This window comes from Polyodon spathula, chromosome 2 (genome assembly GCF_017654505.1).
Source record: "Polyodon spathula isolate WHYD16114869_AA chromosome 2, ASM1765450v1, whole genome shotgun sequence".
Taxonomy (NCBI): Eukaryota; Metazoa; Chordata; class Actinopteri; order Acipenseriformes; family Polyodontidae; genus Polyodon; species Polyodon spathula.
This window is the reverse complement of record NC_054535.1, coordinates 17,151,253-17,177,201: the sequence shown is the minus strand read 5'-3', so window position 1 is coordinate 17,177,201 and position 25,949 is coordinate 17,151,253. Positions and strand designations below refer to the sequence as shown.

At 38.8% G+C, this 25,949-nt stretch overlaps 1 protein-coding gene across 4 annotated transcripts in view; it reads left to right on the top strand.

Annotated features, from left to right (window-relative positions):
• The window catches only part of LOC121330837 (lateral signaling target protein 2 homolog), a 125,078-nt gene that overhangs the window by 65,457 nt on the left and 33,672 nt on the right, over window positions 1-25,949 (top strand). For all 4 annotated transcript variants that reach the window (XM_041277697.1, XM_041277687.1, XM_041277714.1 and 1 more), the window contains exon 2: window positions 10,175-10,315. In XM_041277697.1, the coding sequence (XP_041133631.1) occupies window positions 10,175-10,315 (141 nt within the window). The remainder of the gene's footprint in view (window positions 1-10,174; window positions 10,316-25,949) is intronic.

Sequence of the window (25,949 nt, the reverse complement as noted above, 5' to 3'; positions counted from 1 at the left end):
CAAACCAAAGTGTCACAGCTAGCTTTGCCATTTCAACAGTTTTGTGAAAACACTTGAGTTAATTTGCAAAAGTCATTCACAATCTATCTGTCCTAATGTAAAGTGTTTAATGTTTCAGATGTGATCCTACTCAAATAAGAGGATCTTAAATAACCTTATTGTTGTCATTCTATCTTTTATTAGAATTTACTGCATGCTTACAACAGTGTCACCTCAGCGTTTGAGGTGGTAAAATAAATTGGCGTAAATTGGCGTGAGATTAAATGTGTTGCATAAACTCTGAGCTCGATTTAATAATGAAAATGTTGCCAGCCTAGGAAAAGCCGATCAATGCAAGGTTTTAAAGATCAATTGATGTATAGGGTGAGATGTAGCTTGTTTAAACTGCTCATGAGTTCATTGCTATTTTCCACCACAAAGTATTTTTCATCTACTTTTGACATCAGAGGGGTACAATCTCTGATCATTAATCATAAAGGAAAAAATGCTGTGGAAAACCACAGTTCAGACTTTCTGTCAACCCTTGCCATATTTCACATGCTTCTGGGTCAAGATTCAAGCGAATGGCATCTGCTCCATTGCTGTATCTCCTGAGTCTCTGTGTGATCTAAATAGAAGCGATTTGTCCCTGTTGGCTCTCCAGCTGAACACACCACAGATCGCATACCACCCACATGCCAGAATCAACTTCTGTCTGCAATTGATCTGCAAGTACATATTGTTGGTCGAGCTGCAAAACAGGCACCAGTAAAACTTTTTTTTTTTTTCCCCCAAAAACTACTGCTCTATTTATAGAGATAAACATGAAAATCTAGCATGCACAGATTTCTTTGGGCAGTGGGGAATATATTTTAGTAGCGGTTTGTGGTGCAGATTCTCTGGGGGTATATTGGGCACACACTCAGTGACTGATGGGTTGGGGGTAATGAAGGAAAGATCTGCAGAGCTGTTAGCCAGGTTCTTTTAAGTTTTGTTCATGGTACTGATACCTTGTCGAGCAGGAGATGCATACTGTAGGTCTTTTTTTGTAAAGCACACTAAAGTGGTATATAATTGGTATCATTAAATTTATATACTTTGCCACTCTGGAGGCAAAGATTGATTTTTTAATTTTATTTATTTTTTTAACCCAACCTGCTCTGCTGAAGTGCTTACAGTGAAATGGTGGATAAGCAATAGTTAAGATTACGATCAATGCAAATAATAATGGCAACAGCCACCGCTCACAAAGCCTGACAGAGGCAGGCGCTGCCAGATCGTTCTCTAGAGGGCTCTTTGGAGTAGCCTGAGTTCTGCCAGTTCTCTGATCTCTAGTGTTGTCTGTACCGGGTGCCAAGAAACAGCAGATTATTAAAACCCCCACAAGCTGGAAGGCTTGAACGAATATCAAGATAAAGGTCATCCCACTGCTAAACCTGCTGACTTTTATATGCTGTTTAACTGCTGTTCAAGGTACTTTTGAATTTTTGATGCGTGGATAGGAATGGGGGTGGGATCAGTTCTATGGCTTTTTCAAAGCACCATGGGAGAAGATGCTCCAACACAAGGTACTGTATTGCTTGGTATATCATAGTCTTATGCATCATTATCTTATCTGACTGCTGCCCTTGTAGTTAAGGCTTTAAAACCCATTTTAATCTGTTGTGAGCTTGATTAGCCTTAGATGCTTCTTCCTTTGCGATTTTTAATTGCTTTTTTTATTTTTCATCTAGCTTATTCATAGAAAAACAGTATGAAGATATTTCTAATACCAATGTAGACCATATTAAGAAATAATGGCAACAAATGATTATAGGATTACATTTGTAATGTCTTGTGATACTGTTAGTATGTGAAAATATGGTAACTGCCCGTGGTAGGTTCCCTTACCTATTATTTAATAGCTTTTTTCTCAATGTCAAATATATTGGATACTGGACAGCAAAGGGTTAATGTTACTAATATTATCAGACTGCCTCAACCTGCAAATGGGGTGCAGCATTTGTTACATTTGCACAGCATGCATGGAATCCACTCTCAGTGTCAATCCTAATTATCCAGAGCAGAAACGGAATGAAAAGGAGATCAACTTTCTACAGCTTACTCTCCATGTCAATTAAGAGACTGACTGACACCCTGGACTGTTCATTCAGTTTTAGGAAAGGTTGATGGTGCATATCATCAGTCTGCCCAGGACAGTGTGTATGTGTGTGTGTGCGTGTGTGTGCGTGTGTGCGTGTGTGTGTGTTGAAAACCTCTGCAGTACACCAAGTAGCTAATCCTAAGAGGTTTTGTAATTGGAAGCCTGATAGAGGGCACTACCATCTTTGTTAGAAAGGTGCTGTAGTCTAATCCAAACTGTCCAGGTTAACTACCTAGGTGATGCTTGATGAGCAGGATTTTAATGCAAACTGTCAAACCATTGTCCCCTTTTTGGAAAAATGGCAGCCTGATTGCAGATGTGTTTGACCGGCAGGAGGGCTGGAGTAGCTGTGTGTGCGTACAACAGCTTATAAAGGGAAAATGAATGCCTCTGCCTTATTCTCACATCCCATCTGTAACTGTTCTGCTTCAGCTGGGTCCAGAAACTCACTGCTACAGTTCATCTGCTATTACATTCAGGCAAATAAAGGATTTAATCAGTTTCTGGGTTAAAATAAACAATGCAACATATTTTTTTATGAGATCTGATTAGAGTACTGCTAATATGTAAAGAAAAGCATCTTTTAGTTCCCTCCCGTGATGGATTTTTTTCCTGTGATTTACTATTCTTTGGAACAAATGTTTACCAAAGCTACTGCGTATAGATAGTCTGAAATCATATCATTAACACATCACAGTGAAGAAAACAGTGTTGTATAATGTAGCGGTGTGGCATATACGCTGTAGTTTCAGTTTGACATCTGTAGGACAGCTTCCCTCTTTCCCATCACTGTTGAGAATGTCCCCTTTCAAGCTGGCAGGAAGAGTCCTGATACCTGCTGTGTGATGTTGTAATACCCAGTTCAATCCCACTGCCACGGACTGTCCCAGCTCACCCCACAAGAGGGAAGTTGTGTAGGGAAGCTGAGCACCCTAGTGCATTGAGCAGACTGCCCAGCATTCCAAAAGCACTGTAGAGTACTTAAAATTAAATAAATAAAAAGCATGTACGCAGTACCTTTGTATAAAGGTCGCCCACACAACCACTATGTATTAAATAACATATTTAAAAAACAGTTTGTAAAAACAAAAAAAAAACACGTTAAAAAGCAGACATTTTAAAGTTACATTAAAACCCACTAAGATAAGAGAGCCATTTTTATAAAAGTATGTTTTCAGTCTTGACTTACAAACTGTAACAGTTCCAGCTTCCCTGACGAACGAAGGGAGGGCATTCCATAATTTAGGGGCTGAGTAACTGAGGGAGGCCTGCACCGGTCTGCCAGTCAATTGTAACGGCCTGGCAGTTTTTGCTTCTACTGCACTGGCTAAAGCCCATAATAAGAGTCCTGTATTTATTATCTTACAGATGTACTGTAAGGCAGAGCCGAAAGGATGTTCTGTAGTCAACATAGTTTTTTTTTTCTTTGTTGAGCTTTTTTGTGTTTTCCAAAAAGACCCACAGATTTTTTCCATTTTTCGAAAAAAGCAAGCAGCCATTCTCCAGGATAGCGTGAGGGCATGTTGTAAGAAATGTAACACTGCGAGGCTTTGACTGCAATCTGATTGTGTCATGTTTCTTACAAAAGCTTCAGTGTTGCGGCCTCAATACTGGCTGGCTGCATGGCTGACTGAAGTAGAAGCAGCTCTAGATAATCAGAATGGCTCTGATGCTGCTGCCACTGGAAAGCTCATATCAAATGCTGAGCAGTAGAGAGAGGGGAGGGGAGGGAAGCACACGTAATGACATAATACTGCCTTGCCCTGTGGTGCTGTAAATCCAGCGACTTATAAGAAGAAAAACAGGGGGGGTGGGGGGGGACAAAAACAATTTTGTATTGCGACCTTCAGGTCTCTCTGATACTGCTGTGTTTTGCAGTAAATTTGAACGCCAGTTAACATTACTGTTGTATTCAAGAACAAAGGGGGGGCTACAGTAAGTTAATGCACTAGTCTGTAGAGGCCAGGGTTTACTGTAACATTCTCACAAATAATTAGTTGTTCAGCTTACAGTAGCTCTCAGTGGATTCTACTCCATGTCACAGAATTGCCACAATTCAGTACAGGTCACCTTTTCAGGCAAGTGAACTGCTCCCTCTGTCTAAAGAGCTGTCCTTCAGTCCAGGGCATCTTTACTAATTGGTTACTGTACCTTTAGCACCACCTACTGGGCAGAATATCTCTGTTGTAAAGAGGGTGGAGAGCTGTGTAAATGTGCCTTAGATGTACCCAGGGTAATGTGAGTTAACTTGCGGGCTCAATAATAGTAGAACTTGTGTCTGTGACACGTTAAAGAACGGTGGAACTAGTTTGTGGTCTGAAAAATGTAACCGCTAAAACAAAGGTACTCTGCTTGCACAGAAGCTGCCATCCGTGGCTTGGAATTACATCAGACCAGCCTGCCTACTGGTACAACATTGAATCCCATCACACAAAACACCAACAGAAAAACAATGGAACTGCTCTTTACAGAGAGATTGATGATGGCTTTACTGTTTTACACAGCGTTACTGTCGGCCCAAAGAGACCTCAGTATGGCGTGCTGCTGCTGTAAGCCCTATAGTGTCTTTGTGTGTCACACTGCCTCAGCATCTAAAGTGCAAGAAAAGATTCCCCAGCTTGACCAATTGTGCAATTAGTCATTGTTCCCAATCTAGGACACTGTTGGATATACTTTCAGGGGAACAAAGAAAGACAAATGTCCTGGTGCAGTGTTTGATTGTTGTCTTCTTGCAGCATTCATAGACCATACTGATAAGGAGAGCCTGTCTTGCTTTCTCAGTAGAGCTGAATGACAACAGAAAAGAGAGACTTAAGGAAATGAGGAATGGTGTTCTGTATGCCTGGCAAGCAAAGGCAGCAGCATCCCTGCATTGTAGCTGCACCCACCTCTTTATCTGTGGTGTCCATACAGGGGATTAGACATTTGTATTATACAGCAGCATGAGAAACACTGCTCTGCAGATTTGTGTTGCTCAGTATAACCAAATCAACCCGACACCTTGCAAAGACATGGTCTTTTTAAAGTTTTATTATTTTACTTTAACATCTTGAAAAAGCCATGTTCTGCATAAAAATACGTTGTTGTTCATTTAATGTAAATGTTGTTTTTTGTAACAAGAACATGTCAATTAAAGAAAATTAAAACACAAGTGCACAATCCAGGTACAAAGTCTAAAGCAGGATCTGTAGCACATACTGTAGGTAGGTAAGCAGATATGCAGAAGGGTACAGCAAGTACTATAATAACAAGGTATGTTCATTTTGACATTTAAATAAATAAATAAATAAATAAATAAAACACCACCAATGATGTGTTTGTATATTTTATCCATGTAAACAGATTTCAGGAGAAGTTTTCATTGGTTTTGCTTTGCAGGGATTCATTGTGCGTTACCGAGCCTGATGTGTGAATGTAAGTAGCTGGTAAAAGAGAGAAATTTGATAGATGAAGGTTATGCATGATAAACACTGGAATGCACCATTAAAAAATAAAAATAAAAAAAATAAGCAGGGACTCTCATCAACAGTGGACTGTGAAATGCACTGCGAGGTGAATCACATTACCAATACAGTGTGTGCTGTATGTCTTACATGTGCAGTTCTGAAAGAAGCACATGTTTTAGTAAACATCCATTTTAATTTGTACGAATAATATCTGTCTCCTGTTAGGTTCATGAAAGCTCTGTACTGTTTCACTGGCTGCTACTGTAAGTACATAAGAGATAAGCCCATAACATAAGAAAAATATATATATAAAAAAAAAAATTAATGATTCAGCATCAACAACATGGTAACCCCACTGCATTATACTTCCCACTCGCTATCTGTAAAGAACAAGTGGAGTTCTTAAGGATTCTTTTAGCTGAGGCTTTATTCCTGGAGCTGCAGATTGCTCCATTAGGGTTTCTGCTGCCCTTTCAGACTCGACTTGAGGGAAACGCAGACAAATCTATTAAATGCAATAGTGTGGTCAGTAGAATCAAATTTTATTGTGCTATTAGCCGCTTCAGAACAGTTTCAATCTGCTTACCTTCAATGCTGGTGCTTTGGTTCTTTTCCTGATAACTTAACAAAAAGATATAAAAAAAACTGCAGTGCAACACACATTTTGCCTTCTAAATATTCATTGGCAGTAAGCACAGAGGTTAAATGAAGGAACTCTGGCTGCAGAAGCCTGCCACTGTCAGAATGCATGGGCACTATCTCCACACTATCATATTACTTTATATTAGCTAATATTGTATAGGGTTAACCTAATAGTAACCAAGACCTCCAGTGCTGTAGGTAAGTGCATTTTTGGGAATGATGTGTGTGTGTATATATATATATATATATATATATATATATATATATATATATATATATATATATATATATATATGTATGTATATATATATATATATATATATATATATATATATATATATATATATATATATATATATATATATATATATATATATATTATATATACATATATATATATATATATATATATATATATTATATATACATATATTATATATAATATATATATTATATATATATATATATATAGTATATATATATATATATTATATATATATTTATATGTATATATATATGTATATATATATATATATATATATATATATATATATATATATATATATATATATATATATATATATATATATATATATATATATATAAAGTCAAAGTCCTGATCTCAATCCCATTGAGAATCTGTGGCACTATTTGAAAATTGCAGTCCACAAGCGTCGTCCAACCAACCTGAACAACCTGGAGCAAATCTGCCAAGAAGAATGGGCCAAAATCACTCCGACACTGTATGCAAAGCTGGTACATACTTACCCCAAAAGACTTAAAGCTGTTATTGCAGCGAAAGGTGGCTTTACCAAATATTAATGTGTGGGGGCTGAATACTTATGTAAGCAAGATATTTCAGTTTTTTTTTTTCTTAAAAATATTTCCCAATATAAAACCAATGTCACCTTACAATAATTGATTCTGAGTTTCACTGTTTAAAAATAAAATATCAAACAGAACAAAATTTCAATGTACCATTTGTAATTCAGCAATGTGAAAGAATTGATCAGGGGTCTGAATACTTGTGCAAGGCACTGTATATATGTGTGTGTTATATATATATATATATATAATACATACACACACAGTGCCTATAGAAAGTCTACACCCCCTTTCAAAATTTTCGCCTTTTGTTGCCTTATAGCCTGGAATTAATTTTTTTTTTTTTTTTTCATTTATCACACATCCTACCCCACAACTTCCAAGTGAAAAAAATATTCTAGAAATTTGTAGAAAATTTCTTAAAAATGAAATCTGAAATAGCTTGGTTGGATAAGTGTCCACCCCCCTTGTAATAGCAATCCTAAATTAGCTCAGGTGTAACCAATCGCCTTCAAAATCACACACCAAGTTAAGTGGCCTCCATCTATGTTAAATTGTAGTGATGCATGTGATTTTAGGATAAATTCAGCAGTTCCTGTAGGTTCCCTCTGCTGGGTAGTGCATTTCAAAGCAAAGACTCAACCATGAGCACCAAGACGCTTTCAAAAGAACTCCGGGACAAAGTTGTTGAAAGGCACAGATCAGGGGATGGATATAAAACAATATCAAAGGCTTTGAATATCCCTTGGAGCACGGTCAAGACAATTACTAAGAAGTGGAAGGTGAGACCCTGCCTAGATCTGGCCATCCCTCCAAACTAGATGACCGAGCAAGAAGGAGGCTGACCAGAGAGGCTACCAAGAGGCCAATGACAACTTTGCAAGAGCTACAGGCTTTTATGGCCAAAACTGGTCAAAGTGTGCATGTGACAACAATATCCCAAGCATTCCACAAATCTGGATTGTATGGTAGGGTGGCAAGAAGGAAGCCATTACTCAAGAAAGCCCACCTTGAATCCCGTTTGAAGTATGCAAAAAAAAAACTCAGATTCTCAGATTCTGTAGCCGTGTGGCAAAAAGTTTTGTGGTCTGACGAAACTAAAATGGAACTTTTTGGCCTAAATGCAAAGAGTTATGTTTGGTGCAAACCCAACACAGCGCATCAACCAAGGAACACCATCCCTACTGTGAAGCATGGTGGTGGCAGCATCATGTTATGGGGATGTTTCTCATCAGCCGGGACTGGGGCACTTGTCAGGATAGAAGGGAAAATGAATGGAGCAAAGTACAGAGAAGCCCTTGAGGAAAACCTGCTGCCCTCTGCAAGAAAACCTGAAACTGGGACTGAAGTTCACCTTTCAGAATGACAATGACCCAAAGCACACAGCCAAAGCTACACTGGAGTGGCTAAGGAACAAAAAGGTAAATGTCCTTGAGTGGGCCAGTCAGAGCCTCAACCTAAATTCAATCAAAAATGTGTGGCATGACTTGAAGATTGCTGTCCATCAATGTTCCCCAAGGAACTTGACAGAGCTTGAACAGATTTGTCAAGAAGAATGGTCAAATATTAACAAATCTAAGTGTGCAAAGTTGGTAGAGACCTATCCCAACAGACTCACAGCTGTAATTGCTGCCAAAAGTGCTTGCCTGACTACATATATATATAATATATATATATATATATATATATATATATATATATATATATATATATATATATATATATATATATATATAAAACTGTACATACAGAGACATTTTAGATTACAGTAATCTTAAAGAAATACATGCAAACAAAGTATGTTGCTTTTTTAGTGTTGGTAATATGAAGTCCAGTGAAATATTGTAACCTTGAAAAAAAAGGGCTATTGCAACGTATTTATTTATTTATTTATTTTACCTCATACTGAGCATACATAGTTGGAGAAAAACAAAATGAAAACACACACCCAGAGATGTGAAAATGTTCTCCTTGGGTGACCCTATACTAGTGTATAATTACCAAAAGTTTATAGCTTACACTTAGAAGAGGAGGCATTCTTGCTGCTGATTTATGATATTGCTTTAAGATCAGTAAAACTGCAGGCTTTCAGAGAACCGGTCTCTTGTTTGTGCTAATCGGGTCAGCGTTTGATTTGTTCTTTTGAAAAAGAATGCTCCCTCCGGCTAACAAGGAAGGGCACCGTAGGCACAAAAAAAGCCTGCTGCATGTCTCCACAGCCCCAGTGTTTAGACCGCAGATGGAGCTGCTGTATTATTGATGTGTTTAGGAAGCCACTTTGCACGCATTCTCCCTTTTTATGATTTATTGGCCCTGACGTGTTGCGTGTGGCAAAGCAAAATAATTGCCCTGATGGAGTGTGCTGTTCGTGTCAGCGTGTCTTTCTATTGAGCTAGTGATAATGCACAGGATTTTCTTTATTTTTTAGGGTTGCAGATGGTGTTAATGATATGCAGTATTGATGTTCAAGATTAAACATTTTCTGTAACCTAATGGACTTAAATGTTTAGCCATTACCAAGATCTGCTCCCTTTTTAAAATACAGCATGGAGCTTTTCACTAGGGCAAAAATTCACACACTGTGAAGGTTGCATCTTTAAGCATCATGTAGTACTGGCCAAATTAGGCACCCGTACGTTCACCAGAACTGGATCAGAATTGAAACTGCATGTATAATGCTATGTAGTCACAGGCTCACTGTATAGTGACATTTGAAATGTTTGTATTTAAAAAAAAAGAATAAATACAAATGTTTGGCAGAGCATTTGGTTAGAAAGCTAGGGTCTACTTTTGCCTCAGCTTTAAGATTTATTTTAATGCACAGCGTTTATATTTAAAAGGGAAAAAAAATATTTTGTTACAAAACCAGTGAGAAACCACTTAGCTGCAAATTGGACACTTTTTATTACACATTCTTACAGTAGTCATTTTGTATTCCCTTAGAAATGTGCAGTGAAGTAAACATGGCCCGTGGTGCTCTCTGCTGTGTACTGCTGTACTGATCAGGATCGGGGTCAATTCCTGTTTCTCAATTTCCAATGAAACACAGGATTTTGCCCAGCTGTAGTACTGATGCCCTTCTTTTTGTAAGCTTGATGTGGGTCAGCAGTGTAAAGGGTCTGTGTGTTTGTCTCCTCAGAGGTCGGACCCGCAGCTCCTCGCTCAGTTCTTCTATGCGGATGAGGAGCTGAACCAGGTGGCAGCTGAGCTGGACAGCTTGGACGGCAGGAAGGACCCACAGCGATGCACCCTGCTCGTCAACCAGTTCAGATCCTGCCAGGTATGAAACGAGGACAAGAAGCAAATGTGTTTGTTTGCACTGGAACTGACTATCGCACTTGCGTGGTTTGTTTTTACTGTGAAGGAATGTAAATGAAGGCTGTTCAAATGTCTGGATAATTGAAACTCTCAAAGGAGTTACAATTAATAAAATGTTTTCATAAATCTGACCTGCTCTTCTGTCTCACTATAAATCTGCTGTCATATGTGCAGTTCAGCAAGAGGATAACATTGTGGTAAATTGCGTTTTCAGGAAAAATAGAGAGATCTGGAACCATACCAGGGTTAAGAAAACTCTGAATGCATGCTTCCTGGTAGTTTGGGACATGGCTTGCTGTAAGTCGTTCACCTCAGCAGTGTCTTCAGTGTTAACACATGTCATTGGCTGCAAAGCAAGTCAGTCATTGGTCAAAGCAGCTGATTGGCAGGGGCAATTTTAACTCAGAAGCCAGTGACATTTCTTTTTTATTATTATTTTGTTTTCCATTCTGGGCAAAGTCCCTTCAAATTATTTTAAAAAATCCAAAAATGTTAATAGCCAGCAGGTGTTTGATTATAATGAATTTCAGTTGTCAAATCTCTACAGTATTTCAGATCACAAAATGTTTTGTTTGTAGTGAGAAATCAAAAATCAACAATTTGCTTACTTTTCCCCTCTTGCCCTCCTTTTTCCCTTTCATGTCCTGGCTGATGTCATCAGTTTCCCTTCCTTTTGCTTTTGATTGATCCATCTGTTCCTCTGTGGGCTCTTTCTCTGCCCGTTGCATTGCCCTGCCATCACTGCCATCATTCACATGACTTGCATTGTTTGGTTTTGCTCTAGAGGTTGTTTTCCTTTTAATGTCATGGTACATCATAATAATAACATCCTCCTAATAGTAACAGAATTGGTGTACAGCAGGACTAGTGTAAGTTTCTAACCCTGTGCAGGCTTCTAAACCTTTGTGTACGTTTTTTAATTTAACAGTACCCAGCAAACTTCTGCCAGTACAATGAAAAAGGTGTCAGATCTAAATACAGTAGGTACTTGTAATTAAAACAGGCCCCTCCTTTGTACAAGGTGAAAAACGCATGCTAAGATTATAATGTTGCGTGCCACTGCTCCCACCCCACTGCTGAAGAGCTGAGGTGAAAGAGCCAGGGGACTGGCTCAACTGCTTGGGTGGGGTCAGATACAGGTGACCGTAAGTGGGGTTGCTGGCATGGGTGTTGGCGTTTTGGACACCCCCTCCCCACAGTATTGGTTCTCCTTGTATTTTACAATCAGAACTGCATTGTTTGTTTTTTATTCTAATTTTACACAGTTTCTGTTTTAGACTGCAATTAGCTTATTTTTTTTTTCCTTGAGTTAAATAACAAATACTGTACTGTAATTAAGTACCATTCACAGTGTATTTTTCCCTCCAAGTCGTTATTCAACCAGTAACCCAGCGTGGTGTTTGGTGGGTAGGAGGTGCACCATGCAGATGAGATGTTAAACACAGAACATGTGCTGTCTGTGGCCATTAAAGTTCCAGTGGGATTCTTTGGAAGAAGAGCGTTGGTGTTAGACATGTTTTATTCACCCCTGGGGCCGGTTTTTCAAAACTTTGGTAATCGGATCTCTGCAGTTTGATCTGGATTATATTGTGCAATTGGGTTTTTCAAAACATCGAAATGCGATCGGGAGGGATTACTGTGGTCCAGATTTCGTTTTGTAATCCAATTGCACTTTTAATCACGATTTAAATGCTGCAATTGAGTTTTTCAGAATTTAAAGAGGAGATCAGGATTATTTTGATCCAAAATACCGCGATTATTGTGAGCCTCCTGTGGAGGTGGATTTAGCTTTTAAATGATCATAGAACATCAGTATTGTATTTGAATTGTCATAGCAAACACACTATATGTTCAAGTAGAATATAATAATATAATATTACATATTTATTTAAGTTTTGTAAAAGCAAAAATGAAAGCTTTAATAAAAAAGCAGATGCATACGCCTTCACATACACCTCCTTAAAGCTTGTCAGAGAGATGCTGGACTCCCTACCGACGAGGAAGACGATGAAGATGTCTAAAAACACAGATCCTTTTTTTCTAAAGTTTTATTTTTATTCAATTTAGAGTTAGTTGTTTAATTTCTGCTGAGTAGGCCTACATAAAATAACAATTGTTTGCATGTTATATGTGAACTAACAATAAAAGTGATTTGTATGATTTTTTTGTTAATAAAATAATATAAAACAGCATTAATAAAGTTGTGTATTACTCATTATTACCACAATCTTATTTATTTTGTTAAATTAGGCTGTATCATAGATAATGGCAAACATAGGTTTAGGTCCCAGGATTTGTTTTTAGTCCTAATTTTAGACTTGGCCAATTGTGTAGGTATTGCATCTTTATATAACTGATTCCTTTATTGTAACTTGTCCATGACATTTTTTTGGTCATATTCTATTTCAGGTCATTGGGGCCTACTGTACTTTTTCATGGTACTGACACCTGTAATGTGTAACTGTGTGCTTGGATAGGGTTTGTGTTACTCTGTGACATATTTTGTATGTCTTTTAACTAGTAGATTTAGTCTGTCCTGTAAATAGTAGATTTGGTCTTATTCTTTCCTATAGCCATTGGTAATTCCTTGTTGTTTTTTTGTTTTGTTTTTTACAGCAGCCAGTCAGTCAATCAGTCACACAGGCAGTGGCCAGTACTGTCAGCTCCTGGGTTTGCAGTGTTTGCCCAGGCTAGCAGTATAAATCCAACTGTCACCTGTTTTTGTTTAAAACATGTTTTTTGTTTTTCCCACACCAAGTGTGACAGCCAGTCACCTTGTTAGCAAGGAGAGGAACCCCTTTTTGCTTTACTTTAGATTGTGCCAGCACTTGCCCTCTCTCTCTACAGTGAGCGCATCTAACAGACACGAGTGCTTGCGAAGCACATTTGCAAAGAGAGAACGCTTCAGGGAAATGTGGGGTGGGCAATATTTGTTATGGGAAGGGCAAATGGGAGTATTCCGTTTTTCTAATTGTATTCTATTGTATGCATGTGCAGTTGTAGAAAGGATCGCTGACCACGTTATTAGGAACTATATGGAAAAAGAGGAAGCACATCATGAGTCATGCTAGTTACCCTAGGAAAGCAGACTGCACTCTAGAGCTGCTAACTGGTTGTTAGTTTGTTGTAAATTAGGGAGAAGCTAAGACTGAAAGGGTCAGACTGCAACTGGGAAACCAAGTACCACCGTGTCACACATCTTAAAGGAATCGTAACATCCCAGTAGAAAACAACTGATCTGTCTACATGCTCTCAGAAGTGACCATCAGGCAGCTTATCGGGTTACTTAATCCAAGTGCTGAGGTTGCGCTTTTGCCTCTCTTTCTCTTTACCACAAGGAGGGTCATCCTGTATTGTCCAGGTGGGCTATATTGTCTTGTTTTAAAAATATTTGTTATTGATCCTAAATGTTTGTGACTTTGTTTGATTAGTAATAGGTACACATATAGTGGACGCAGGCATAAATTAAAGCTCATCTTGTGTGTGTGTGTGGTTTTCGTTCCTTTTGTGAAGACTGAGGAGGGCCTTTCTATCATTACCCATGGTTCTACCTCTCATCCACTTATAGAAGCTGCCTTGTTAATAATATCTTTGGCTAATACTGAACCCTGGCACCCTTCCAAACGGATTAATTAGACAAAACTGCTCTAGGGTTATAAAGTGACTACAATTCACATATTAGTATGTCATAAAACCTGTACTGACCGCCTTGATCAACTACTGTAAGAGATTAGTTTCAGAATTAAATTCTTTTAACCATCTTGTAATTTTAAGATGCGACCTACTCTTCTTTACACATCCTTAACTATAAGTTGTCGCGATGGGAACCAAATTTTTTCTTCTACCTTTTACATAATGGTTTACAGGCAGAAACTTTGAGATGAATATGGGCTGGGGGCACAATAATGCTGCTGTTGTTTATTGTGTCTCCAAAGGCCCAAAAGCATAGCTCGTCCTTCCTGTATTCCAGTCAAATTGTTGTTTAATCCAAAACAAATTGCAACAGAATTTTTTTCACTTGTATGTGTTTCTGAGAGTTCCCCAAAACAACATACTAAAAGTCTGCCAGAATATACCAGGTGGAAATATTTTAAAAGTAATTTTGAAATCCAGTTTTCTAATCCTCCCCATTTTTTGCTGTTTTGTAGTTGTATTTGCCATGTCTGTAAGTAAACATCAGTCAGCAATGGTAGTTAAAATAAATAAATAATCTTCAATGCTATCTGAAGATGTAAAACTGGTTGTGATTGTGGTTTGTTGCAGTACTTGAAAGATCTGTCAGATGTTTTTCAAACTGTGACTTTTTTTTTTTATTGATTTAACATCGACTGCCCAGTATTTGAGTTACAAAGCTGTTTAAACATTTTAGTAATAATAATAATAATAATAATAATAATATAATAATAATAATAATTTTTATTTTTATATAGCACTTTTCATAGTGGACCATCATCACAAAGCACTTTACAGAGGTAGGCTGTGTATTATATGCAGAGTCACTTACAATAGGACATTGAGTTAGCATCTCATCCGCAAGATGGAGCACAAGGAGGATAAGTGACTCTCTCAGGTTGTCAGTCAGTGGCAGAAGTGGGATTTGAACTGGGGACCTTCTGGTTAACCACTGGGTCACACTGCTATAAAGGTGTTGATGTAAAGCTGGCATCACTTGGACAAGAACATGCAAGCAATAAGATCTAGTATCCTTTTGGCACCACTTCAGCTTGTGCTTGGGATGCAGATACATCATCATTTTGCATCAAGGTTCCTAATCGACTCTCTTCTCTCCCACGGATTCTGCTGATCTTACTCGGAATTCCAAAAGTTTGAACGGAGAGCTGCAACCAAACAAGGCACAGACATACCAGGTTAGATAGCAGGGAGCTTTGTTTAGTATGTTGCAGACATTGTTGACCACAATGTCAGAAGGACTGATGGCCTGGGTATTATTGGCACAAACATGTTGGGCACAAACCAGTGCCAAAAATATCTGCAACAGCAGGAGACTTAGCTGCAGTCGGACGTATCAACATCCACACCACTGTCACACCAGTCATAACATTTGACCTACCACTGTGGTGAAAGCCCTGGTGATATTTCTGAGTGAGCCCAAAGGTAGTAATTTGAAATATTTTGTTTTTAGACTGGGGGTCTCCATATTGAAATTAACTTCTTAGGATGCATTGAGCATCTGATGGCAGCATCTGATCTCCAGGGACTCCTCAAAGTTGTGTATGCCAACAATGCTGTGGTAAGGCAGTTGCAAGAGCTACCCAAGGGCACTTTCTTGTTGATGCAGCTCTCAGTACAGCGTTGGCAGCCAGTACTTTTAACCTCCTGCCACTCCAGATGGGAAACACAGATAAAGGACCTGAAGAGATTCCCCCCCCAAGAAGCAGCTGCTGAGCAGAAAGAAGAAACGACAGAGGAACTAGATAAACTACAGAAGCACTAGATAGAATCTTGGAGATATGAGATTGAGAAAGAATCTATGAAGAACCTGCATACAGCAGGTGTCTGGGTACTGTACTTGGACGTGATAGATGTTCTCTGAAGATTCATCAAAGCTGAGGGCACAGGAAACTGGAAACTACTACATGCTGCCTTACTTTGCAGCTTCAGGCCACAACCTGTATACCAAGTCTCCATATGTGTACCTGCAAAATATGTGTGAACTCCAGGAACAGATTTCATGTCGTAGATGTTAGATTTTGGTAGACGTTTGATATGTTGCTCGGGGGACCTTTCTGAAATGTATACAAGTGGAAGAAATTCTGTTGCAATTTATTTTGGGTTGAGCCAAATAATCAGCTAGATTGACTGGGCTGTGGGGAATTGAGCCAAGAAGTAGTGCAAACAGCAAAGTGTCTTCTTTCTGAATCAGGCGGGTGTTGTGCATATTTAATCCCCCCCACCCCCACCCCCCCCCCAATGATGAGAGATAGAGATCCTGCTATTTTAGGTTAATCTGATTCAAATTGTTGCATGGAGTTATTTGCGGGCTGCAGAGTTAAAGGAAGTAATTAAAAGCTAGCACCGTTTGAAAAACTCTGCAGACCCCAGCATCTATCAGTGGGAGGCAGTTAATAAGGTCAGGGTTGCCCCCCCCCCCCAGCTCCTCAAAGCTCAGGCAGGACTAGGCACCAATTTGCACAGCAGTTTGTTTCTGAAGCATAGCACATTGATGTCAGTTTTTTTTAGATAGACACATACCCAAAAATGTGGACTTCAAGAAAAGATTTGGAATTGAAGAAAAGAAGCCTACGGTTTATAAATCTCACCTCGGTCTGAATTATAAAGGTTTAATGCCACTTGCGGCTTTTTATTTATGTAATTTCAGAGACGGCTTACCTCAAGACCCCATGATGATAAACACATTCTTAGAGCTGTAGGTGTTCTCTGCTTTACTTAAACAAAGGCCATTCAGTTGAATGCACATATATACTTTTAACCTTGACCAATCAAGACTGTAGGAGGAATGCTTTGCAGTAAGACTCTCTAAATCCCTTTTGTGAACTGGGGATAATTATAAACTAACATCCCATGCAACACCTCACTTTCTCACATGCCTTTCCATATACGGTAAAGAACATTGTGATCTGTGTTTATGGGGAAATTAGCCAGTTTATCATGGATACACTTGCAGGTTTACAATAGCTGTGTGTTACTATAATCTAACAATTGGTACTGTTGAAGTTCCAGTGGCTGTCAGAACCACCTCTCGTGTTTCTGAATAATAAAAATAATCCCACACAAAAACTGTGAATATCAATTGAATTGGATCATCCCTTCACCCACACTAATCCCCTTGTGGGACCAGTCTGTGTGAATCCCCAGTGGTGCATTAAGAACCCTAGCATAGCTCCTCCTTCTACTCCTCCTTGACAAGCACAGTGCAGTCCATTAGTCCGGCGATAACAATTACTCACAGATTCATAACTGATGTCTCCACTAAGGCATGGGGAAATAGTTAGTGGCCAAGAAGTTACAGATTACTTACAACTACTTTTAATTTCAGTATGTTGCATACACGTCGGGTGAAAGATTTGGCCCATTGTGTACTAGAATTGGTGCTTCAGGCAGAATAATTATTTGACTTTGCATGTTAGATTTTTGTATTTCAAGTAAAACTGTATTGTGTCTTATCTGTGTTTTATGAGATTTGCAATCATTTTGAGTGAGGGTTCTGAGTCCTGTTTCTGCAATACTTTTATGTATACTTTTATATATTTTTAAACCAGCAGTCAGTATCTCAAACCATCTAATGTACATTAATGTGTACGTTTATTAGAATACCTCATTGCTTTTGATTTGTTGTGCATAGGAAATTAAACTGAAAATTGTCAAAATAAGCAACTTAATGATTGTCTGATTATAATTGACTTTAATAGACCACACAAGAAATTAATTTAAAATATTAAGAGGAAAGGAACACATAGCCACAAATGTTAAATTGCATGAGGCTTTTTAGAATCTGTTTCATGTGCCTAGCATATTCACACAAGTACCCTAAAGTTTTCTTGCAGGTAAGTATATAAAGCATATACATGACCCATGGTTCTCTGTCCTGCAAAAAGACAGAGCAGACTCCAGTATGATTCTGCACTGACCTTGCAGAAAGAAAGATCCAGCTGCTTTGCCTTTTTTATTATTTGGTTTAAAAGGAAAAAGAAAGAACAAACACACTTGCACATCCACTGGAAAGGACTAATGGGAACTAGAACACGATTCCGGTCATCCTGGGGTTTCAAAAAATCAATGAACATAAGATGATCATGCAGGTTAGCTGTGATCTCTGAACATGACAGGCTTTTCAGATTGGAGTTCACCAAGGAATCCAGGGACAGCCTGCTTGAAACTTCCATCTTAAATGACATTAATTACACTTCATTAAAGGGTTCTGAACACCCAGTGTTCACATGGTACGCATTACTTTACCTGCTCTGTATGTAATCAACCAGTGTTTGAACGAAAAGTAGTAGGAAAGCTCCATGTGTAGCTCTGCTTATTGCCAGTGAATGAATGCACCTTGATTGCAAGAACTTGGTAAGTCATCCTTTTATTTATCAACAGCACCGAGCTCCAGCAGTCAGAGACAAAGGGAAAGTACGAGTGCTAGTAACTTGTATATAATCAAATCTGTCTCTGGTTGACCTACAAAAAATGATCATCTGATTTGATTAAATGACATACAGTGCCAAAGCAATGTTCAAGAAAATTGAAAATTGTCTCTAAATCTTGGATTCCTCAAAGTAGCCACCCTTTGCCTTAATAATAGCCTCACAAACACGAGGTATTCGGTTAACAAGTTTCAGCAGGAAATCACCCGACATGTCTTCCCAGCTCTTCTGTAGCAATTCCCAGAGATGTAGAGCACTTGTGGGTAGCTTTGCTTTGACTGTTCTGTCCAGTTCGTCCCATACAAGTACTATGGGATTGAGGTCTGGAAACTGGGCAGGCCAGGTCATTAGATTGAGTTGTCCTTCACTTTCCTTCTTCGCCAAATAGTACTTGCACAACTTTGAGGTGTGTTTTGGGTCATTATCTTGCTGAAGAATGAAGGACTGCCCAACTAACCGTAATCCTGATGGAATGGCATGCCTCTGAAGTATGCTATGATAGCCATGCTGGTTGAGCTTTCCATGGACTTGGTAAAGATCACCAACTCTGTCACCAGCAAAGCAACCCCAGACCATGACACTGCCTCCTCCATGCTTGACAGTGGGAACCACACATGCAGAACTCATGCGCTCACCCTCTCTGCATCTTACAAATACTCGGTGGTTGGACCCAGATATTTCAAATTTTGACTCATCGGTCCATAAGACCATCTTCCACTCCTCAAATGTCCAGTTTCTGTGTTTTTTGGCCCAGGCAAGTCTCTTCCTCTTATTCTGCACTCTTAACAATGGTTTCTTTACAGCAATTCTTCCAGTTAGGCCAGCTTCACACAATCTCTTCTGAACAGTTGATGTTGAAACATCTGTACTTCTAGTAGCATTTAGCTGAGCTTGTATTTCAGGGGCAGTTAATCGCTGGTTTTGCAGACTTGTGACTCGAATGAACTTGTTCTCTGATTCTGAAGTCACCCTTGGCCTGCCTGACCTCGTTCGGTCCTCGTGAGTGCCAGTTTCTTCAAATCGTTTGATGGTCTTGGCCACAGCAGTCTTTTGTTCTTTGCTTAACTGGGCGTATTTTGCTATTTTCTGCTCCCTTACATTCAGGAATGACCAATTTGTGCCTATGCTACCTATATTTATAGTAATCATGGACCCTCACCTGTTAACAATAATTGGTGACTAAAGGTTAATTAGGTAACATGCTAGTTAACTCAGAGAACATGTAACAAAGACACTTTTATACTTAGGCCAGTGTTCTAACACAGTGTTATACACATTTCAGACTTTTAACTGACTTGGGCTTCAGACTGAAATCCCCTTGCTTTGGGTGACCATTTCATTGAAATTGACAAGATTTACATTTTCATTTAAAAATTATATTTTTGAATGCAATTCACTTATGATTATCAGCTTATATGAGTACATGTATAATATAATGAAATATTAACTGTTTATAGACAAGTTTATAGTATAAAAGGCATAGATAATCATGAAAAACCTGGTTTCAAGCAGGTGTACTCAAACTTTTGATCGGTACTGTATTTCAAATCTAAAATGTTATTAGATCTTAGTCTAAGGCCTAATAATAGATAGATAACCTGATTAAACAAATGCCACAAAACTGATGCTTTTTCAACATTTATTTATCCACAAATGATTCCACGTTCAATATCCATGTGTGAAAAAGTATATGAACCTTTAGATTCAGTAACTGGTGGCACCCCCCTTGAGCAGCAATGACTTCAACTAAGTGTTTCCTGTAACTGTTGGTCAGTCTCTCACATCGGTTTTGAGGAATTTTAGCCCGTTCCTCCTTAAAGAACTGCTTCAACTTTGTGACATTTGAGGGCTTCCTTGCATGGAGAGCTCACTTCAGGTCCTGCCACAACATTTCAGTGGGGTTTAGGTCCAGACTTTGACTAGGCCATTATAAAACACGGAATTTCTTCTTCAGCCATTCTTTTGTACATCTGCTTGTATGTTAAGGATAATTGTCTTGCTGCATGACCTATTTTCGGTTCAGCTTTAGCTCACAGATGGATGGCCTGACATTTTCCTCTAGAATCTTCTGATACAATGCAGAATTCATGGTTGTGTCAATGATGACAATCCGTCCAGGTCCTGAGGCAGCAAAGCAGCCCCAAACCATCACACTCCCACCACCATGCTTGACGGTTGGGAGGAGGTTATTCTGTTCGAACACAGTGTTTGGTTTTCGCCAAACATCATGTTTCTCATTGAGGCCAAAAGTTCTACCTTTGACATGTCTGTCCAGAGAACATTGTTCCAGAAGTCTTGTGGATCACTTATGTGCTCTTTGGCGAACATCTGATGGGCAGCAATGTTCTTTTTAGAGAGCAGTGGTTTCCTCCTGGCTATCCGTCCATGAACACATTCTTGTTCAGTCTTTTTCTGATAGCTGAGTCATGAACACTCACATTAGCCAAAGCGAGAGTGGCTTTCAGATCTTTGGATGTTACTCTGGGGTTCTTTGTGACTTTCTTGATGATTTTCCCGTTTGTTTTTGGAGATATTTTGGTAGGAAGACGGCTCCTGGGTAGAGTGACTGTGGTCTTGAACTTTCTCCATTTGTAGGGTCTGTCTGACAGTGGATTGGTGGAGCCCCAGATCCTTAGAAATGGTTCTGTAATCCTTTCTAGACTGATGAGCTTCAATAACTGTTTTTCTGAGGTCCTCAGAGATTTCTTTTGGTTGTGGTATGACATGTTTCCACACACCTCTATGGTGAAGACCAAACTCACAAAATTTCTGATCTTTATATAGGGTGGGGCCTCCCAAACTCACCACTGAAGATCTACCTAATTATTTAAACACCTGATTCTAATTATCCCCTTAATTGAGCTGATAAAACCAGGGGTTCCCTCACTTTTTTAAGATACCCTGAATCTTAATTACTCATTATTTGTCTAATTCATCATTTTGTTTCAGAAGACATGGAATTGGTTAATATAAACACTATTGGATATTTAAGAAAAGACTGGTTTTGATTCAAGAATGCTATCATGGTAAAACTATGGAATTTCCGTAGTTGTCATTGGGGTTCACAAACGTTTTCTCAACACTGTACACTATTCAGGAATATATTATTGTACAAGTGGTTTGAGAGATCCGGCGTTGAATAACTGTTTAATTTTTATTTATTCAAATCCAACAACAGAAGGACTGGGCAAATCGCACTGTTCCAGATTACTCTGTGTTGTTAAGGACCTGCAGAGCTTGATTAAGTGATTCTCAAAATTCAGCTGTTAAATATGGTATTTAAAATACTTTTCTTTTTCAAACCATGCACTTGCTATATAAACAGCATGCCCCATGAACATTCATTGAGTTTTGTGGTTACTTCCCTCATGATGATAAACATCCTTCAGGAGCTTGTGGGATAATTCTGCTATCATCATCATCAGCAGCAGTAGCAGCATCATCCGCATCAGTGGATTAACTATAGTACTGTGTGGATAGGCTAGGGCTGTTTTTCACAGTAAAAATAATGCCCATTTCACAGCATAAAAATTGATATTTCAAGATATTTCACAATTTTAAAGATATATTTATTAAAGCAGAAAAAATTGCATTGTCATGTTAAAAATGTATAATTTCGATCTTTGATGCATCTGTTTTTTTGTGGTTTTTTTTGACAGTTAACAAATCATGCAGCTGTATGCAGTGTGTTCAGTCATTTATCAAAAGCAAACTAAAAAGTCCGCCAGGTTCCTAAATTCAGCGTTTCCAGTAGTACGTCAGTGCTGTGTTTGTTTTTAAATTTTCACAGATATCTGTGATAACTGAAAAAATACATCTTTATCTATGAACATTTGTGGTGCATTCTCAATTAAATGCATGCTCAACTAGCAACTGAAGTGGAACAGCGAGGATGGAGAGTCCGAGTTTACCCAGTGGAGGTGGGTTGTCGAGGATTTGTGGCACACTCTACAACCCGGTTTCTCAGAGACTTCGGGTTCAGTGGCCAAGAGTTGCGTTGCATAGTGAAGAACTTATCTGAAGCAGTAGAAAGGAGCAGCAACTGGCTGTGGTTGAGACGGAAAGATTCTGGATGGGGGATCTCAAGCACAATAGAAAGAAAGCAACACTGATGTACAGGTAAGTAAGCTGGGCTGAGCTGAGTGGGGGATGGAGGGGGGTGATGCTGGGATGCCAGAATCACTGTTGAGCCCTCTTGAGGTGTCTTGGGCTAGTCAGTGAAACACCGAGGATGGAAGGTGCCCACTTGGAGACCCCAGAGATGTACCCTACTTAACTCAATCCAGACGGTTGTCATGCTTATGCGCTGGGGAGACCACACTGGGTTGATCCCCAGAGCCAGCTCACAGCTGTGGTGTGTGCTGGTGCGCTGGTGAGGCAAAATGAGCTGATCCCTGGAGCCAGCGTTACACTTCAGCAATCAACACCAGACAGAAGGATATCTACATCATCAGATGGAAAACAACGCAAATGGATGGAGATGCTTATCTTGGCGAGAGCCAAGCTCAAATCAGCATGAAGTTCAACATCTATTCTCATGTAATGGAAATCAAATATGCATAAGTTCATATGTAATAACATAACAACAATAACTGCATTTGTGTACTGTACTTACATAGTTCAAAATTTGTAATTACTGCTACAAAAATAAATAAATAAAAAATCTGTTACCAAAAATACATAGTGTGTGTGAAAATACTGGCATCCTGGTGCTTACCTGGTCGTGCCACTTGTGTGGAGTGTGGAGCTCACATTCCAGCCTGGCTAGAGCTGTTCCTGCTGGCCTTCATGTGCCTCATTAGGTGGACAGCATAGCAAGGCATTGAGTCTTTAACTGAAAAGAACACCTCTCCCATACAAAACAGCGTGGTGTAGTTTTATACATTACCAGAAACCTGCAGGGCCCATGAAGGTGGGAAATTAATGGGAGGTAGAAAATTGATTGGAAAAGATGAGTAAATACAAATTTTGAGCCGGAGAGTTCTGCTCAAGCAGTGACTGTCATTCTTCCTCTTTCTATCAAACAGCTGGAAAAAGGGATAACACACAGTACAAATGCTGCAATTGATTCTACATTTGCAACAAAATAAAGCTGCTCAGGAAAGAAGCAGAATTCTCCTAATCCTCATGCTCTTGATCGGAAAGGCTGGCAAATAGTTTGAAAGTTTAAGATTTAATAATTTTGATATTAATATATAAGCACACACACACACACACACACACACATATATATATATATATATATATATATATATATATATATATATATATATATATATATATATATATATATATATATATATATATATATACATACATACATACAGTGGCTTGCAAAAGTATTCAGACCCCTGACCAATTCACTCATATTACTGAATTACAAATGGTACATTGAAATTTCGTTCTGTTTGATATTTTATTTTAAAACACTGAAACTCTAAATCAATTATTGTAAGGTGACATTGGTTTTATGTTGGGAAATATTTTTAAGAAAAATAAAAAACTGAAATATATTGCTTGCATAAGTATTCAACCCCCACACATTAATATTTGGTAGAGCCACCTTTCGCTGCAATAACAGCTTTAAGTCTTTTGGGGTAAGTATGTACCAGCTTTGCACAGTGTCGGAGTGATTTTGGCCCATTCTTCTTGGCAGATCCAGGTTGTTCAGATTGCTCCAGGTTGTTCAGGTTGGTTGGACGACGCTTGTGGACTGCAATTTTCAAATAGTGCCACAGATTCTCAATGGGATTGAGATCAGGACTTTGACTGGGCCACTGTAGGACATTCACCTTTTTGTTCTTGACCTTTTTGTTCTTTGCAAGCCACTCACAAGTCTCCTTCTTGTTTGTGAGCTGAGTAATCCCCCCATTATATATATATATATTATATATATATATATTTCCCTAATCTATGCATATATATATATATATATATATATATATATATATATATATATATATATATATATATATTCCTTCTAAGCTTCTTTAGGGTTAAAATTTAAAAACCAACGAAATTTCAATGTATTTGTACTTTCCATTTGACATATTAGAAACGGTGACAGAAGCATCAAGGATATTCATGTATTTGTAACATTTTAAGTGGTGTTACTTTATATAATTCAGTCTACTTCTGAAGTAGTTATTCCAAGAGTTGAATTTTTTTAAATTTAGTATTAGTTAAGCAATACTACCTATTAACCTGAGCGTGGCTGATTTTGATGTATGGCTGTTTTATGTGAGCTATAGACCTCCAGATTCTGAGTCTCTTAATAACTTGTTCTAAATAATGTATCTTTTACAACTGGATAAGCAGTTCGCTAGATATATTCAATGTAGATAGACAGTTGGATGGACTGACAGACAAACACTGCACACCCCACTATACAGTGCTGTGCAAAAGTATTCAGACCCTTCCTATGGTGTCCCATTTTGTGAAATAACAAAATGATGCATACACATTTTTTAAGCTTAATATTTTATTCAAAACTTGAATGCTCAAACTGAAGACTTCTAAGGGTAAGATAAGTTACAGTAAATGTGAGCAAAAAAACTGAAATATGTTGATTGCATAAGTATTCAGACCCGTCAACTCAATATTTGGTGGAAGCACCTTTGGCAGCAATTACAGCTGCAAGTCTTTTTGGGTACATCTCTACCAACTTTGCACACCGGCTTGGTGCAATTTGTGCTTGTTCTTCATGGCAGATTTGCTCAAGCTCTCTCAAGTTGCTTGGGAATCGCTTATGGACAGCAGTTTTCAAGTCTTTCCACAGATTCTCAATAGGATTCAAGTCTGGACTTTGACTGGGCCACTCAAGGACATTCACTTTCTTCTTCTCAAGCCACTCCACTGTAGCTTTGGCCTTGTGCTTTAGATCATTGTCCTGCTGAAAGGTGAATTTTCACCCCAGTTTTAAGGTTTTTTTAGCACACTGAAACAGGTTTTCCCCTAGTATTTGCCTGTACTTTGCTCCATCAATTTTTCCTTCAATCCTAACAAGCTTTCCAGTCCCCACTGAGGAGAAGCATCCCCATAGCATGATGCTGCCACCACCATGCTTGACTGTAGGGATGGTGTTGACTGGGAGATGTGCTGTGTTGGGTCTGCATCATTTAGACCAGAAAGTTCCAATTTGGTCTCGTCTGACCACAACACCTTTTGCCACATTTTTGCAGGATCACTCAGGTGCTTTGTTGCAAACTCCATTCGGGCTTTGAGATGGCTTATTTTTTACTAATGGCTTCCTTCTTGCCACCCTGCCATACAGGCTACTTTTGTGAAGTGTTCTGGATATTGTTGACTGATGCACATTTTCTTCCATCTCAGCCATTGAACTCTGTAGCTCTTTCAAAGTTGTCGTTGGCCTCACATTGGCAACCCTCACCAGTTTCATCCTTGCCGAGCTACTCAGTTTGGAGGGACAGCCTGATCTAGGCAGTGTCTGGGCGGTAGTGCACCTTCCATTTCTAG